The sequence below is a fragment of the Emiliania huxleyi genome (assembly GCF_000372725.1).
Source record: "Emiliania huxleyi CCMP1516 unplaced genomic scaffold EMIHUscaffold_88, whole genome shotgun sequence".
Lineage (NCBI taxonomy): Eukaryota > Haptophyta > Isochrysidales > Noelaerhabdaceae > Emiliania > Emiliania huxleyi.
The window spans coordinates 358901-371932 of NW_005195441.1; the positions used below are offsets into that span (position 1 = coordinate 358901).

General features: G+C 66.9%; 4 protein-coding genes across 4 annotated transcripts in view; 2 read left to right on the forward strand and 2 right to left on the reverse strand.

Annotated features, from left to right (window-relative positions):
- EMIHUDRAFT_453629 (hypothetical protein) overlaps positions 1-5044 on the reverse strand; it is a 10125-nt gene extending 5081 nt beyond the window's left edge. Inside the window, exons 1-15 of the mRNA XM_005758181.1 lie at positions 4818-5044; positions 4419-4735; positions 4122-4170; positions 3665-3931; positions 3537-3596; positions 3428-3469; positions 2976-3070; positions 2589-2638; positions 2360-2445; positions 1930-2216; positions 1750-1851; positions 1548-1617; positions 1232-1402; positions 598-1130; positions 304-518 (exon numbers count right to left, since the gene is read on the reverse strand). Coding sequence (XP_005758238.1) covers positions 304-354 — 51 coding nt within the window. The 5' untranslated portion in view covers positions 355-518; positions 598-1130; positions 1232-1402; ... (10 more) ...; positions 4419-4735; positions 4818-5044. The remainder of the gene's footprint in view (positions 1-303; positions 519-597; positions 1131-1231; positions 1403-1547; positions 1618-1749; positions 1852-1929; positions 2217-2359; positions 2446-2588; positions 2639-2975; positions 3071-3427; positions 3470-3536; positions 3597-3664; positions 3932-4121; positions 4171-4418; positions 4736-4817) is intronic.
- A 4592-nt stretch (positions 5045-9636) lies between these two features.
- On the forward strand, positions 9637-10448 carry EMIHUDRAFT_68884 (mitochondrial import inner membrane translocase, subunit TIM17; the record flags this gene model as incomplete). The annotated part of the gene is made up of 2 exons (XM_005758182.1): positions 9637-10158; positions 10254-10448. The coding sequence occupies 2 exons, from the start codon at positions 9637-9639 to the stop codon at positions 10446-10448; spliced, it is 717 nt and encodes a 238-aa protein (XP_005758239.1).
- A 307-nt stretch (positions 10449-10755) lies between these two features.
- On the reverse strand, positions 10756-11400 carry EMIHUDRAFT_219926 (hypothetical protein; the record flags this gene model as incomplete). The annotated part of the gene is made up of 1 exon (XM_005758183.1): positions 10756-11400. The coding sequence occupies one exon, from the start codon at positions 11398-11400 to the stop codon at positions 10756-10758; it is 645 nt and encodes a 214-aa protein (XP_005758240.1).
- Positions 11401-11424: 24 nt separating this feature from the next.
- On the forward strand, positions 11425-11870 carry EMIHUDRAFT_219927 (hypothetical protein; the record flags this gene model as incomplete). Its single annotated transcript, XM_005758184.1, has 3 exons — positions 11425-11452; positions 11562-11832; positions 11861-11870. 3 exons carry the CDS (start codon positions 11425-11427, stop codon positions 11868-11870), a joined length of 309 nt encoding a protein of 102 aa, XP_005758241.1.
- Positions 11871-13032: the final 1162 nt, after the last annotated feature.

A 13032-nucleotide genomic window follows, 5' to 3' on the forward strand; every position in this document is an offset into this window, starting at 1 on the left:
GGGGAGAGGGAGGGGAGAGGGAGGGGAGAGGGAGGGGAGAGGGAGGGGAGAGGGAGGGGAGAGGGAGGGGAGAGGGAGGGGAGAGGGAGGGGAGAGGGAGGGGAGAGGGAGGGGAGAGGGGAGGGGAGAGGGGAGGGGAGAGAGGAGGGGAGAGAAGAGGAGAGGGGAGGGGAGGGGAGAGGGAGGGGAGGGGAGAGGGAGGGGAGGGGAGAGGGAGAGAGGAGGGGAGAGGAGAGGAGAGAGGAGGGGAGAGAAGAGAAGAGGAGAGGGGAGGGGAGAGGAGAGGGGAGGGGAGAGGAGTACCCGTCCACCGCGTCGCCAAGCAGCAGCAGCTCGCCGCGCAGCTCCTGCCATCCCGCGAGCGACTTGCGCACCTGCTCGTGCGCGTCGATCACCAGCCGCAGCGTGAACTCGTCGCGCGCGCCCAGCTCGCTCGCGTTCGCCTGCGCCTCGGCGATGGCGTCCGCGACCTCGTCCACCGACGGAAGCGGCTGCGACCGGTCCCACAGCAGGCAGCCCTGTTCACACCTCACCAGTGTGAAAGAGGCGCGGTCGTCCGCAAGGTCGCGGGTGGACGGGCGGCGTGGTGCGGCACGCCGTGTTGAGGAGGCGCACGCGCTCCTGCAGCACGTCCGCCGACAGCAGCCCGGCGGAGAGGAGCAGCAGGTCGGACGGGAGCAGCGCGACGAAGGCCGGCTCGGTCACGTACACGAACTTGAGCCGCGGCACTCCCGGCCTACGTCGTGTGAGCGTCGCCAACCTCAGGTCATCTCTCCCCACATCTCCCCACATCTCCCCATACAGACCTCGCGCGGGCAGGTACTTGCGGCCGATGCGCGTGTCGTATCTCCCCACATCTCCCCATATCTCCCCATATCTCCCTCGGGGGCGCTGCGTTGTGTGAGTACGCGGAGACGGTCTTGTGCAGCGTCTTCAGAGCACCGCGGGAAGAAAGACACGGTGAATACAGCGGAATGCGGCGGAATGCCGCGGAGTGCGTGTCGCTCGAGTGCTGGTTGGGAGACAGGAACGCGTGGGGAGACAGGAACACACTGTTTCCGCTTCTACGAGCCCCGGCCCGCCGACCACGTCGACGGTGACGAACCCCGGCCGGGCCGACGTGCGCAGCCCTGGGTTCGGGTACCGTGGGGTAGGGGAGGGTGGGTTCGGGTACCGTGGGGGTAGGGGAGGGTGGGTTCGGGTACCGTGGGGGTGGGGGAGGGGTGGGCTCCGTAGTCCGGCCGGACGTCGGCGATCAGCCGCTGCGCGTCGAGCTGCGCGAGCCTCCAGTTGTCGGGCCGCGCGGCCTGGTCGAGGAGCTGCGGCGCCGTCTCGTTGCTCGCCGCGACCTCGCCGCCCATGAGCTGCAGCAGCCGCTCGAAGGAGTGGTACGCCGCCGCGCCTGCTGAGTGAACGAGTGGATCCGTCCATGGGACGTGTCAGCCGTCACCGACACGCGGGGCATGTCTGTGGGCGCCTAAGGGGTGAATGAGTGGATCAGTCCTTGAGCTGCAGCAGTCACTCGAGGGAGTGGTGCGCCGCCGCGCCCGGCTCGCCCGGCTCTGCCTGCGCCAGCGTCACCATCACCTCGCCGCCGTCCGAGAAGAGGCTGCCGACCTGGCGGGAAGGTTCCAAGAAGCTTCCGAGAGGGTTCCGAGAAGGTTCCGAGAAGAGGCTGCCGACCTGGCGGGAAGGTTCCAAGAGGCTTCCGAGAGGGTTCCGAGAAGGTTCCGAGAAGAGGCTGCCGGCCTCGTCCGGCGGCGAGGGCGGCGAGGGCAGCAAGTCCGCGTACAGCCGCTCGTAGCAGCCCGCGCCCGGCTTGCCCATCAGCCAGGTGTAGTTGAGCCGCACCTGTTCACAATCAGTCGCCGGTCCCTAGCCTATGGATTGAGAGGTCCCCCGCCCCGCAAGTGTTGTCGGGCCGCGCACCACATTCTCAAAGTACTCGGCCTGCGGCAGGTTGAAGCGGTCGATCTCGCCGAGCCGCTCGTCCTCGAGCGGCGGGAAGAGGAGGAACGTCTCGGCGGCGCAGTTGCTCCGCTGGGGACAGTTGCCGCCGCAGCAGCGCAGCTCGGCCATCGCGGCGGCCGCCTCGGCCGCCGAGACGTAGTAGTCGCCGTTGGTGTCGGTGGAGGAGAGGGCGACGCGGTAGGCGTACGAGTCGCCGCTGCCGCGCACGGCCTCGTCGGCGTCGCACTCGGCCCACGGGTCCGCACCTGTTCACTCACGCACTGCGTACTACCGGCTGCGCGTAGGAACTGATGCCCTCGGCCCGCGGGTCCGCACCGCGCGAGAGAGATATGGGAGATATGGGGAGATATGGGGAGATATGGGGAGATATGGGGAGATATGTCCGCACCGCGCGAGAGAGACGCCCTGTCTGGAGGCAAGTCGGTCGAGTAGCAGACCCGGCCAGCGGGCTGGCGGTAGGTGAGCTGCGAGGACCTGATGGCCAACCACCAGTTCATCACTCATTGCCCCACCGTTAAGGGCCGGCGGCAGGTGAGCCGCGAGGACCTGATGAGCGATTGATTCAGAGCTGGACCGGTTGATTACCTCAGGGCCGGCGGCAAGTGAGTTGCGAGCGCGTGTTGGTCGAGGGGAGCTGCAGCAGGTAGACGGAGCCGGCGCCGAGCGCCTGGAGTCGCAGTTACGCATTCACTGGTCGAGTACTCATCAGCAGGTAGACGGATATGGGGGAGATATGGGGGAGATATGGGGGAGATATCACTGGTCGAGTACTCATCAGCAGGTAGACGGAGCCGTTGATGTTCGGCTTGATGCGTGATAAACAGCCGCTGCTAGCGGAGACACTGCCGAGAGAGCGTCGGGGAGTGGCTAGGAAGTGTCTAGGAAGTGTCTAGGAGGTGTCTGGGAAGTGTCTACGAAGCGCCTTGGCCGAGAAGCGTCTAGAAAGTGTCTAGGAAGTGTCTAGGAGGTGTCTAGGAGGTGTCTAGGAAGTGTCTACGAAGCGCCTTGACCGAGACGCTGCCGAGCGACGCACCGACCTCCGCCTCTGAGGGCGGCGTTGACTCGACCGCTCCGGCGATGAGCTTCGAGGAGAGCGAGCCTGCGCGGTGGTGAAGACACTCGGCTGTCTGCGTGAGCGTCTTGGGCGCGGGGTCGTGTCGTTGCGGGAAGACGCAGGACATACGCGCGGGAGGACGGGACTGTACAGAGTCTTCCGAGCATCGCGTGCAGTGAAGACGAGGGGTACGAATGCAGTGAAGCCGAGGGGTACGAATGCAGTGAAGACGAGGGGTACGAATGCAGTGAAGCCGAGGGGTACGAACGCAGTGAGCACAGCGGAAGATGGCCGAATACGGCTGAAGACGGCCGAAGACGTGCCCTCTCGAGCGCCGGTTGGGAGAGCGAGAAGCGTTGGGTGGGAGACAAGAGGTGCGTCTTCCGCTTCTAGGGTAGGAGCCGACGGTGCAGTTCGGCTGCAGCACGACGGAGAGGGACGGGCCTAGTACCACACCTCCAGAGTACCGAATCCAGTGTGGGTTCGGTCCCGTGGGTGGTGCGGTATGGGCCGTTGGCGGTGAGCGACCCGAGCTGCACGCCGCTGGCGACGACGACGCGCGGGTAGGAGCCTGTTCACAGCCGCGGGTGTGTGAATGGGGCGCCGTCGACAGTGCGCCGACGTCGCGAGAGTGCGGGCCGGTGTCGAAGGCGTGCTGGAAGACGGTGACCGAGGCGGAGGAGGCGGAGGAGGCGGAGGGAGGGATGCCGACGGTGACGCGGCAGCGGCGGGAGCAGTTGGCGCCGGGCAGCTGCGCGCAGCCCTGCAGGCTGTGGACCTTCATCTGACGCAGCACCGAGCTGCTGCTGCTGCCGTCGAGCGTCGTGAACTCGCGGACGCTGCGACCTCGGACGAGGAAGAGGTGGAGGGAGGGCTCGTCGTCCGGCCGCAGGAGGACGTCGCAGCCTAGAAGCAGAGGACGCCAACCTGGCGGCGGAAAGGCGGTATCGGGCAGAGCATTCAGAGCACCGCGTGAGTACAACGGAGAAGGATGCAGGTGAATACAGCGGAATGCGGCGGAACGCAGCGGAGTACGTGTCCTCTCGAGTGCTGGTTGGGATACAAGAATGCGTGTTCCGCTTCTAGGGGCCGAAGCCGTACAGGCTCAGCGTGATGCCGTGAGCCACGTCGTACGAGTACCCGTCCTAGGAAGAGGGTGGAGTGTGCTGGACGTGTGTGAGGAGTGAGTGATGAGGAATGTGATGGTGATGGTGACGAAGCAGATGATGACGACGAAGAGCAGGGCGTGAGGAAGTGTGATGTGATGTGGGTGGCCGTGGTTGCACGTCGTGGCTCATCGTGCCGCCGCCGACGACAGCCGAGCGCGCGGCGCCGCGAGTGCTGAGGACACAGGCCTCTGCGCGCGAGATTCTAGAATCTAGGAGCGCCTCACCTCGACCAGCGGCCTGTTTCGCCACGTCGCGGCCACCCAGACCGCATAGAACAGCAGCACCCAAAAGACGAACGTGACAATGTGCCACGCCCGCATGAGCGCCTTTGCGGAGCGGCTCGGGCCGATCCGCTCGGCGGTGTTGCGCAGCTCGCCGACCGACAACCTCGACACACGCAGCTCGCCGACCGACACCTCGACGATCGACGGCGCCCGCCGGATCGAGGCGCGGCCCTTCTCCTCGCTCGGCGCCAGCGTGTGGCCGCTCGACTCGTCAAGCGCGGCGTCGGGGTCCTCGCCGACGTCGACCGGCACGTGGCCTGGCGGCAGGGCGGCGCGGGGTGGGAGGTCGTCTCTGCTGGCACCGTGGCTAGTCCACGATGCTCATGAGGCCGTGCGCACATGTGTCCACGTGGAGGCCGGAGTCCTCGCGTGTGGGACGAGGCAAGTCGAGCGGCCCGAGCGCTCCTAGTGCCGCCGTGTCGGCGCCCGCCGCAGCAGGTCCGTCGATATCGGAGAGCTCCGTGGAGTGAGTTCTCATCATCCACTGAGTGGGCAGTCGATGCCAAACGGGGAGCAGATTCGGTTGCGGGAGTGGAGGAGGAGGCAGCGCGGCTGCCGAAGCCGAACACACAAGGACCGAACGCAAAAAAAGTAACCCGGCTAGCTCCACTTTGCACCCATGGGGCGGTAGGGCTCTCTTGCCCGTAACACGTCACTGCATCCTCTGCTGGTTCCTCCCGTCGCCTCCTCTTTGTTCGAATGCTTTTCAATCCATCCTGAGATGGCGATCGCTGTACTTCATGGGGGTCATCAAGTGACCGCGACTGACAAGCCAGAGGTCGATACTCTGGGCGACCCATCGGATGCCACGAATGCCTGAAGGAGAGGGAGGCGAGGCCAGAGGCAGGCTCAGCTGCTCTCGGGTGATCCCGCTTTGGTGGCCGAAGGACCCGATGGTCCTGTCACATTCGTTCGTGGGGTCGCGGGGGTAGAAGAATTCGAGGTAGAATCGAGTCAGCACATCCTTGTAGTACAGCGGACCGCCAGGCTCGCCGGCAGCATCCGCAGGGAGGCAGCATATGAGGCACCAGTCTTCTGCGAAGAGCTCAACAGCTGCGGCCGCGATGGCAGAGTCGGCCGCGGTTCGAGCGAGCAGCTTTTGGCTGCGGGATCGAATCGCGGAAGGCTCATGCCCTCGCGGAGCGCGCGGGTGTGCGAAATGCGACAAAAGACGAAAGACGACAGGCGCCTGAGCGCTGTACGCCTGAACTTTTGTCGCCGCAATCGCCACCGCCGCCATCTTGACGAGCAGCGCGAGCGCGCTCGTCGGCGGCCAGCCGTCGCGGGCCGGGCCGAGCCCGGCCTCAACCGGCCGCGCCGCCGCAGCAGGCCCGGAGGCCCACATGGCGGCCGACCAGCTGATAAGGAGTTTGTTCTCTCTTCTCCCAAGTAGCGCTAGCGTTCTTTGCGAATGTCTCGAGATGGCCAGCAGGCGCTGTCTGCTCGCGGCCTGTGCGGGCCGCTCGTCCTCCTCGCCCTTCTTTCGTCCTCCCGTCCCTCCCCTCCACCATGGCCTCCTCGGCACTTCTTTCTCCATCCGCCTCGCCCTGCCTTTTTATTATTATACCAAAAGGAGGGCTACACGAGGCCCTCTACGCTGGGGCGCCGGCGCCCTACTGGGCGCCCCCCGCTCCCTTCCCCTTAGAACCCCCCATCCCGCTAGCCCCCCCCCCCCCGCGGTCCCTCGCGGTCGCGCGACGCCGCACCAATGGCGCGCTGTGCCTCGTCCGCGAGCGCCGTCCAGAGCTGCACCGACAGTCGCTGCAGCGCAAACGGCATCCATTCGCGCGCCGACCACGACGTCTGGTCGTACTGCCACCACGTGAGCTTCCGGCCCGCCACCTTAGCCACCCGCATCAGCAGCTCCTCCACCCCCGCGCTCATTGCGCCGAACTCCTCGAAGAGCAGCGCCTCCACGCGGCACTTCCCCTCTGCGTCCGTGTACTGGCCCTTGACAGCCTCGACCGTCCCGGTCCCCGTCCGCGGGTCCCACATCCCCACCCTCCCGCCCCTGTCCCCGCCCTCCACGCCCAGAACCGTCTCGCGGGCGCGTGGCAGCGTGTTGCCGCAAGCGACAAACGCCCCCATGCGCCCCACCCCCGAGGGGTCCGACGGCACACCGGCAAAGATCTTCGTGTCGCCGATGCAGGGCAGGTCCCCAATCACGCCCTGGTAAATGTACAAGTCCGTCCTCGTAGTGCTGTGCTCGCAGTGAAACTCGTGCTCCACCGCGCCGCGCCCCAGCTTGCCCCGCAGCAGCTCGACAAGGTCCAGGAGGACCTCCTTGTGCCGCGTCTGGTGGCCCGCCGCGCCGTCGTTCTGCGCCACGTCGCCAAGGGCGTCAAAGGGCAGACCGTGCTGGCTGTAGATGCCGTCCGCCATGACGTCCGTCATCATCGACAGGTGTAATCCGAAGCGGCGCTGCAGCGCGAAGCGCAGCACGTACGAGGGCAGACGGAAGTGCGCGCGGGTCGGGATCGCGTTCAAGGACGAGCCCGCGCCGAACTGGCTCACCGAGACAAACCGCACCTGCTCCCTCCTCCCTGCGCGGCCCGCCGCCGCAGAGCTCTGAGCACGCCTCCCTTCGCGGCCCGACCAACACCAACATCAAGTGAATGATGGACGTGGTGCGCACGAAGGTCCCAGCTTCACCATGTCCTTTCTCGACCTTCAGGTACTGGGCTGGGTTTTTAGGCATTGTGGGGTTGGCACTCCCATCGACCCTCATGACCTCCTGCGGTCTCTGAGATGGACACCAGTGGGTGTGGGACCACAGCCAGGATACACTCGAAGGCTGGGTAAGCAGTAGAGGTCGATACTCGACGCGTCCCACATGGTATGTGTCGCTGTCGGCACGCTGTCGACAGGACGTCGAGCGACACCGGTGGCAGTGCCACCCAGGAGTGGTCGGGCGGTCTCCCGTCATGAGAGAGTCACCATGTGATCCGTATGATGGTTCCTGACAACCGCCTCAGTCAACTTTCGTCACAGTTCCCGCTCTGAGAGGAGCTGCGGGTCAGTTTGACAGCTGGAGCTGTGTCGCCGGCGTGCGGCGGCCTGCCTCCGGAGGTGCCTCTGAGGTGGACATTTTTTGGTCACCGTGAGAGAACGCGTTCGAATTTTTACTCCGGAACTTCAACTCCACACGCGCACCGGCCAGGGCTACAATAGTGCCAGTGAGGCGAAGGCGCGAGTCGGAAGGCCGCGACCGCGTTTAGTCACACTTTCCTCCAATCGCTGTGAACCCAGCCACGTATGCCAACCTTCAGAAAAGAATCAAAAAAGTGGTAAACACCACACCAACACCGATCACCAATGATCAGCACTGCCAGGTGCGCTACGCACGTCCCACGCTGCGGTGCAACAGCCACGACAACGAACGAAAGAACTAGCTGTAACGCGCGGGGGGCGTGCGTAGGGCAGCCGGTAAGTACTGCCGCCGGACAAGCATTACTTTCCACGTGCCCCCATGCGCAGACCGGCGGCATTCGCACGGAGCAAACGCACACGCCGGTTGCAGCGGCAGCGCAGGGAAGCATGGACGCAAATTCATGCTCTGGGACCAGGAGCCTAGCGCTCACGAACCAGTCACATATCGAGCGATGAGCGTCGGGAACATGTAGTCGGTCTATCCAATTGGCTCGGCACCGATAAGCGAGGGAGCACCATCCAGCTCCAGTATTGAGCACTTGAGCACTGGATAGGGTCGATTCCGCGTGGTACGGGACCCCTCGATCGTCTCGCCCTCCCTCACTGGTATGTTCATTGGGGGGGGTCATAACAAACACGGTACAGGATCGAGGTGCACGCTGCCGAAGCAGTGTCGTCCCCCCTCTCCCCGACGGCGATGGCGGTGTGACCGATCGAGCTACAAGAGGAGCTTGTTCAGCAGGATCCGGGGAGGTCTGGCGCACTACCTCACTGGGCCTGAGACCGCCGGGACAGTACCCGTCACCGCCTCGGATTTGTGTGGAGTCGAACCACTCCGGGATGAGCAAGCTCATCGTTCTGAGTTGTGCTGTCTCTTGCCTGCCAAACGGGGGGGGGGGGGGGGGGGGGGCTTCCCAAAAGGCCGCCACAAGAGACCTAAAAAAAACCCCCCCCCCCCCCAAAAAAAGGTGCGGGGGAAAGGGGTCCCCCCCAAACAAAAATAATTATTGTTAATTTTTACAAATTCCCTGGGGGGAAAAAAGGGGGGGGGTCCTTCATTAATTCCTTTCCGGAAAAAGACCCAAAAATGCCCCCCCCAAAAAGAGGGGGGGGGGGGGGGGGGGGGGCGGGGGGGGGGGGACGGGGGGCTTGCGGGGGTGGGGGGGGGGGGGGGGGGGGGGGGGGGGGGGGGGGGGGGTACTGGGGGTGAGGGGGAGGGGCCGGGGGGGGCGGGGGGGGGTGGAGTGGGGGCTGCTGGGGGGAGCGGGGGGGGGGCGGGGGGGGGGGGGGGGGGGGGTGGGGTGGGGGGGGCGGGGGCGGGGGGGGGGGGGAGGGGGGGGGAAGGGGGGGGGGGGGGAGGCTGAGGGGTGGGGGGGGGGCGGGGGGTAAGGGGGGGGGGGGGTGGGGGGGTAAGGGGGGGGGGGGGGCGTGGGTAAGGGGGGGGGTCGTGGGAGGAACGAGCGGGGCCGAAGATAAGCAAGGGAGGTGGCGGCGTCGGGGGGGGGGGAGGCGGTAGGGGAGGCGGCAAGCAAGGAGTTGACGAGCGTGTCAAGGGCGGGTGCGCAGAATTCTTCTCTGGAACGATCCACCGAGCAGGCATCGCAGTCTCTCGCCGCTAACCTGTGTGGGTTTTGAATTCTTCTTTGCGACGATCCACATCGCAGAGCAGGCATCGCAGCCTCGCGGCGCCGGCGCACCACGCCCAGCCACAGCGCACTAGAGCCCTCTTCGCGACACAGTCCTGTCGCCTGCGGCGCCGTCTCGCGCTGCTCCGCCTTTGCCGCGCTCGCAGCAGCCACCTCGGCAGCGCGAGCGCCACCGAAACGCAGAGAGCCCAGACACACGGCTGGGCGGAGACACGCGAGTTCAGCGCGCGCCACACCGATGGCCTTGCCCGTCGCAGCGAGTCGTCTGTGTCTCCTTCCCGCCGCCAGCAGCGCGCCACCGCCGCCGCCGCTCGCCAAGCACACTGACTGCCCGGCGACGCCCTGCGCAGGCGGGAAGCGCCATGTCTGTGCAGGAGAGGGACCCGTGCCCGCACCGGATCCTCGACGACATTGGCGGCGCGTTTGCGATGGGCGCCATCGGCGGCGGCCTCTGGAACATGGTCAAGGGGGCGCGCAACAGCCCGCGCGGCGAGAGGATGCAGGGCAGCATCTCTGCGATCCGCGCGCGGGCGCCGATCCTCGGAGGCGCCGCCGCCGCCGCCTGGACAGAGGACGAGAGAGAGGGAGAGGACGCCGCACCGCCTCGCGGGCGGGGCCTCGACACCCCCCCTCCGTCTGCGCGCCGCCGACGCCCACCCGCCTCCGCGCTCAGCCCACCCCGCCAGCCATTCCTGTCCCGTCTCGGCGCCGCAGGCAACTTTGCAGTGTGGGGAGGGCTCTTCTCAAGCTTTGATTGCTCGCTGGTGTGGCTGCGGCGCAAGGAGGACCCGTGGAACTCCATCGCGTCGGGCGCGCTGACGGGCGGCGTGCTCGCGGCGCGCGGCGGCTGGCGCGCCGCTAGCCGCTCGGCCGCTGTTGGGGGGGTGCGCCGGCCGCCACCAGCCGAGAGTGGGCTGGGTTCTCCAGGCCCGCGCGGCTCCCCCGCCGCGACGCCCGCCCGGCCCCCGCGCGCCCGCAGGTGCTGCTCGCGATGATCGAGGGCCTAAACATCTTTTTGACCAAGATGTTGGCGGAGAACTCGGCGCCGCCCTACGCGCCTCCGCCGCCGTACCAGCCGCCGCCGATGGCGCCCGCGCCACCGACCGCGGCGAAGCCGGCCGCCGCCGACGAGGGGTTCATGGTCGACTCGGCAAAGTCCTCCCAGGCCACCTGATCGGCGTGCGCGCCGCCCTGCGTGTTGTGCTCTGACTTGGATCGGCGCGGCCGAGCGCCGCAGGGACGCTCGGGGCCGGAAGATCTTGTGCCTTGTGCCACGCTCACCCGACGGAAGACTTGCCTGCCGCGAGCAGGAACCCCCGAACCTACGGACCTGAGGTATTCGTGCCGGGCGCTCTCCGGTTATGTTGCGTACTGCGCTGCTGCCGGACGAGACATTGTGCCCATTTGATTCAGCGTCGTCAGAGACCTGCTTATATATTATTATGATGTCGCAAAACTGGTCACGCACGGCCAAGACTCTGCTACCCCTGCGTTCGTCCCGCCTCCAGCGCCGAGGCGAAGCTCCGCCGCATGCGCCGCTCCGCCTCCTCCTCGCGCATGAACTGGAAGGCGCCGAAGGAGTGGATCGCCGCGAGCGTGTAGAAGACGCCCGTCGCCAGGCACAGCGCAAACAGGAGGAAGCGGTCCCACGGCTGGTGCGGGTGGCACACCCGCTTCGTGAACAAGCCGCCCGAGCAAGTCTCCCACTCGACGGTCAACATGTAGTACGGCAACCACCAGAGCAGGTCGGTCGCGGCGGACGAGGCGAGCAGCAGCGAGAGGAGCAGGGCGAGCCACGGCTGCGTGCCCGAGTCGGTGAGCAAGCTGAAGAGGACCGTCAGCATCGACCAGGTGACGCGCGGGAGCCTCCTGGCCAGCGGCCCGAAGCGCTCGCCCTCCGGTAGAAGGAGGTAGACGAGGAGGTCGGCAAACGCGACCGCTGCGACCGCCCGGAAGGTGATGGGCATCGGCATGTTGTCGTCCGAGTAGGCAGAGGCCGGTGTCGGAGCCGGCGGCGGCTGCTGCTGAGCTGGGCCGCGCGCCGCCGCGAGGAGGCATGGCCGTGGCGGCGAGAGCGCCGCGCAGCTGGGCAGCAGCGTGAGGAGGACGAGTGGCGGCGCGCGCATATTGTGCCGTGAGGGCGCGCACTTATGTCAGACGTACACACGCACCGCACACGTGTGCCCTGGTTACTGGGCGAGTGCAGCAGCAGACGCCGGCGCCGCAGCTCGTGCAAAAAGAATTCAACCAGCCGAACTCTCTGGCGCAGCACACAGGTTCGACACAGGCAAAAAGACTCGTGCAAAAAGAATTGGCGCGATTATGTCCATCCACCGCATCGGCGCGCGCCTCGCGGGAGCTTCGCCAGAGCAACTCCTTGCCTTCATCGAGGAGCAGGCGCCTCTCTGGAGCGACGCCGCGCTGCGCGTGGCGGAGGAGCACGCCGCACGGCTCGTGGAGCAGCCCGAGTGGGTGCTCTCCGAGGTCCTCCTCTCGCCGGACCTCGCCCCGCACATCCTCGCCCAGCTGCCGACCAAGGATCACGCCGCCAAGGGGACGTGCCGCGCGTGGCGCCGCGGCTGGAAGGAGACGCTGAAGAAGCGCGAGAGGCCGCGCCTGCTCGTGATCGGCGGGAGCAGCGGCGGCGAGCTGGTCAGCTCCATGGAGCGGTACGACTCGTCCACGAATGAGTGGGAGGAGGAGGCTGTGACGCCAATGCCGACGGCACGAAGGTATGTCGGCGCGGCGGTCCTCGATGGCAAGCTCTACGCTGTGGGCGGCATCAACGACGGCTACTTCAGCTCAGTCGACAGCTACCTCAGCTCGGTGGAGCGGTACGACCCGGCGCTGAATGCGTGGGAGGCAGTGGCGCCGATGGCGTCGGCGCGGTATGAACCCGCCGCGGCGGCGCTCGACGGCAAGCTGTACGCTGTCGGAGGCTACAACGGCGCCGACAGCTACCTCAGCTCGGTGGAGCGGTACGACCCGGCTGCGAACGCGTGGGAAGAGGTGGCGCCGATGGCGACCGCACGGTATTCTCACGCCACGGCGGTGCTCGACGGCAAGCTGTACGCTGCGGGCGGGTACAGCGGTGTCTACCTCAGCTCGGTCGAGCGGTACGATCCGGCGCTGGATGCATGGGAGGCTGTGGCGCCGATGGCGGAGGTTCGGAGCAGGCTCGCCGTGGCGGCGCTCGACGGCAAGCTGTACGCTGTGGGCGGCCTCGGCGACGGCTGGCTCAGCTCGGTGGAGCGGTACGACCCGGCGCTGGATGCGTGGGAAGCGGTGGCGCCGATGGCAGAGGCGCGGTGTAAGCTCGCCGTGGCGGTGCTCGATGGCAAGTTGTATGCTGTGGGCGGCGGCGATGGCGCCTCCCTCAGCTCAGTCAAGCGGTACGATCCGGCGCTGAACGCGTGGGAGACGGTGGCGCCAATGAGGACGGGGCGGAGCGGGAGCATTGCCCTGGTGTAAGTCGATTCAGCACACAGGCGCGCGGGCGGGGGGGCGCTGAGTGTAGGGCTGGGGGTGAGTGACTGAGGCGCGCGCGCGCGGTGCTGCACTTGGTACCGTGGACTTGAGGCATACGGTACTGTACCTGTTACTGTGTCTCAAGGGCTGAGGGCGGGCGCGAATGCGCGCGCGCTGATGCGCGTTGGTGACTGTTCTTCCTTTTACGGGCGGCAATTCGACAGGCCTTTTTTACGCGGTACATGCCACCCACCCCCTGGCCCTGGGAGAGCGCGCACAGCCCACAGCTC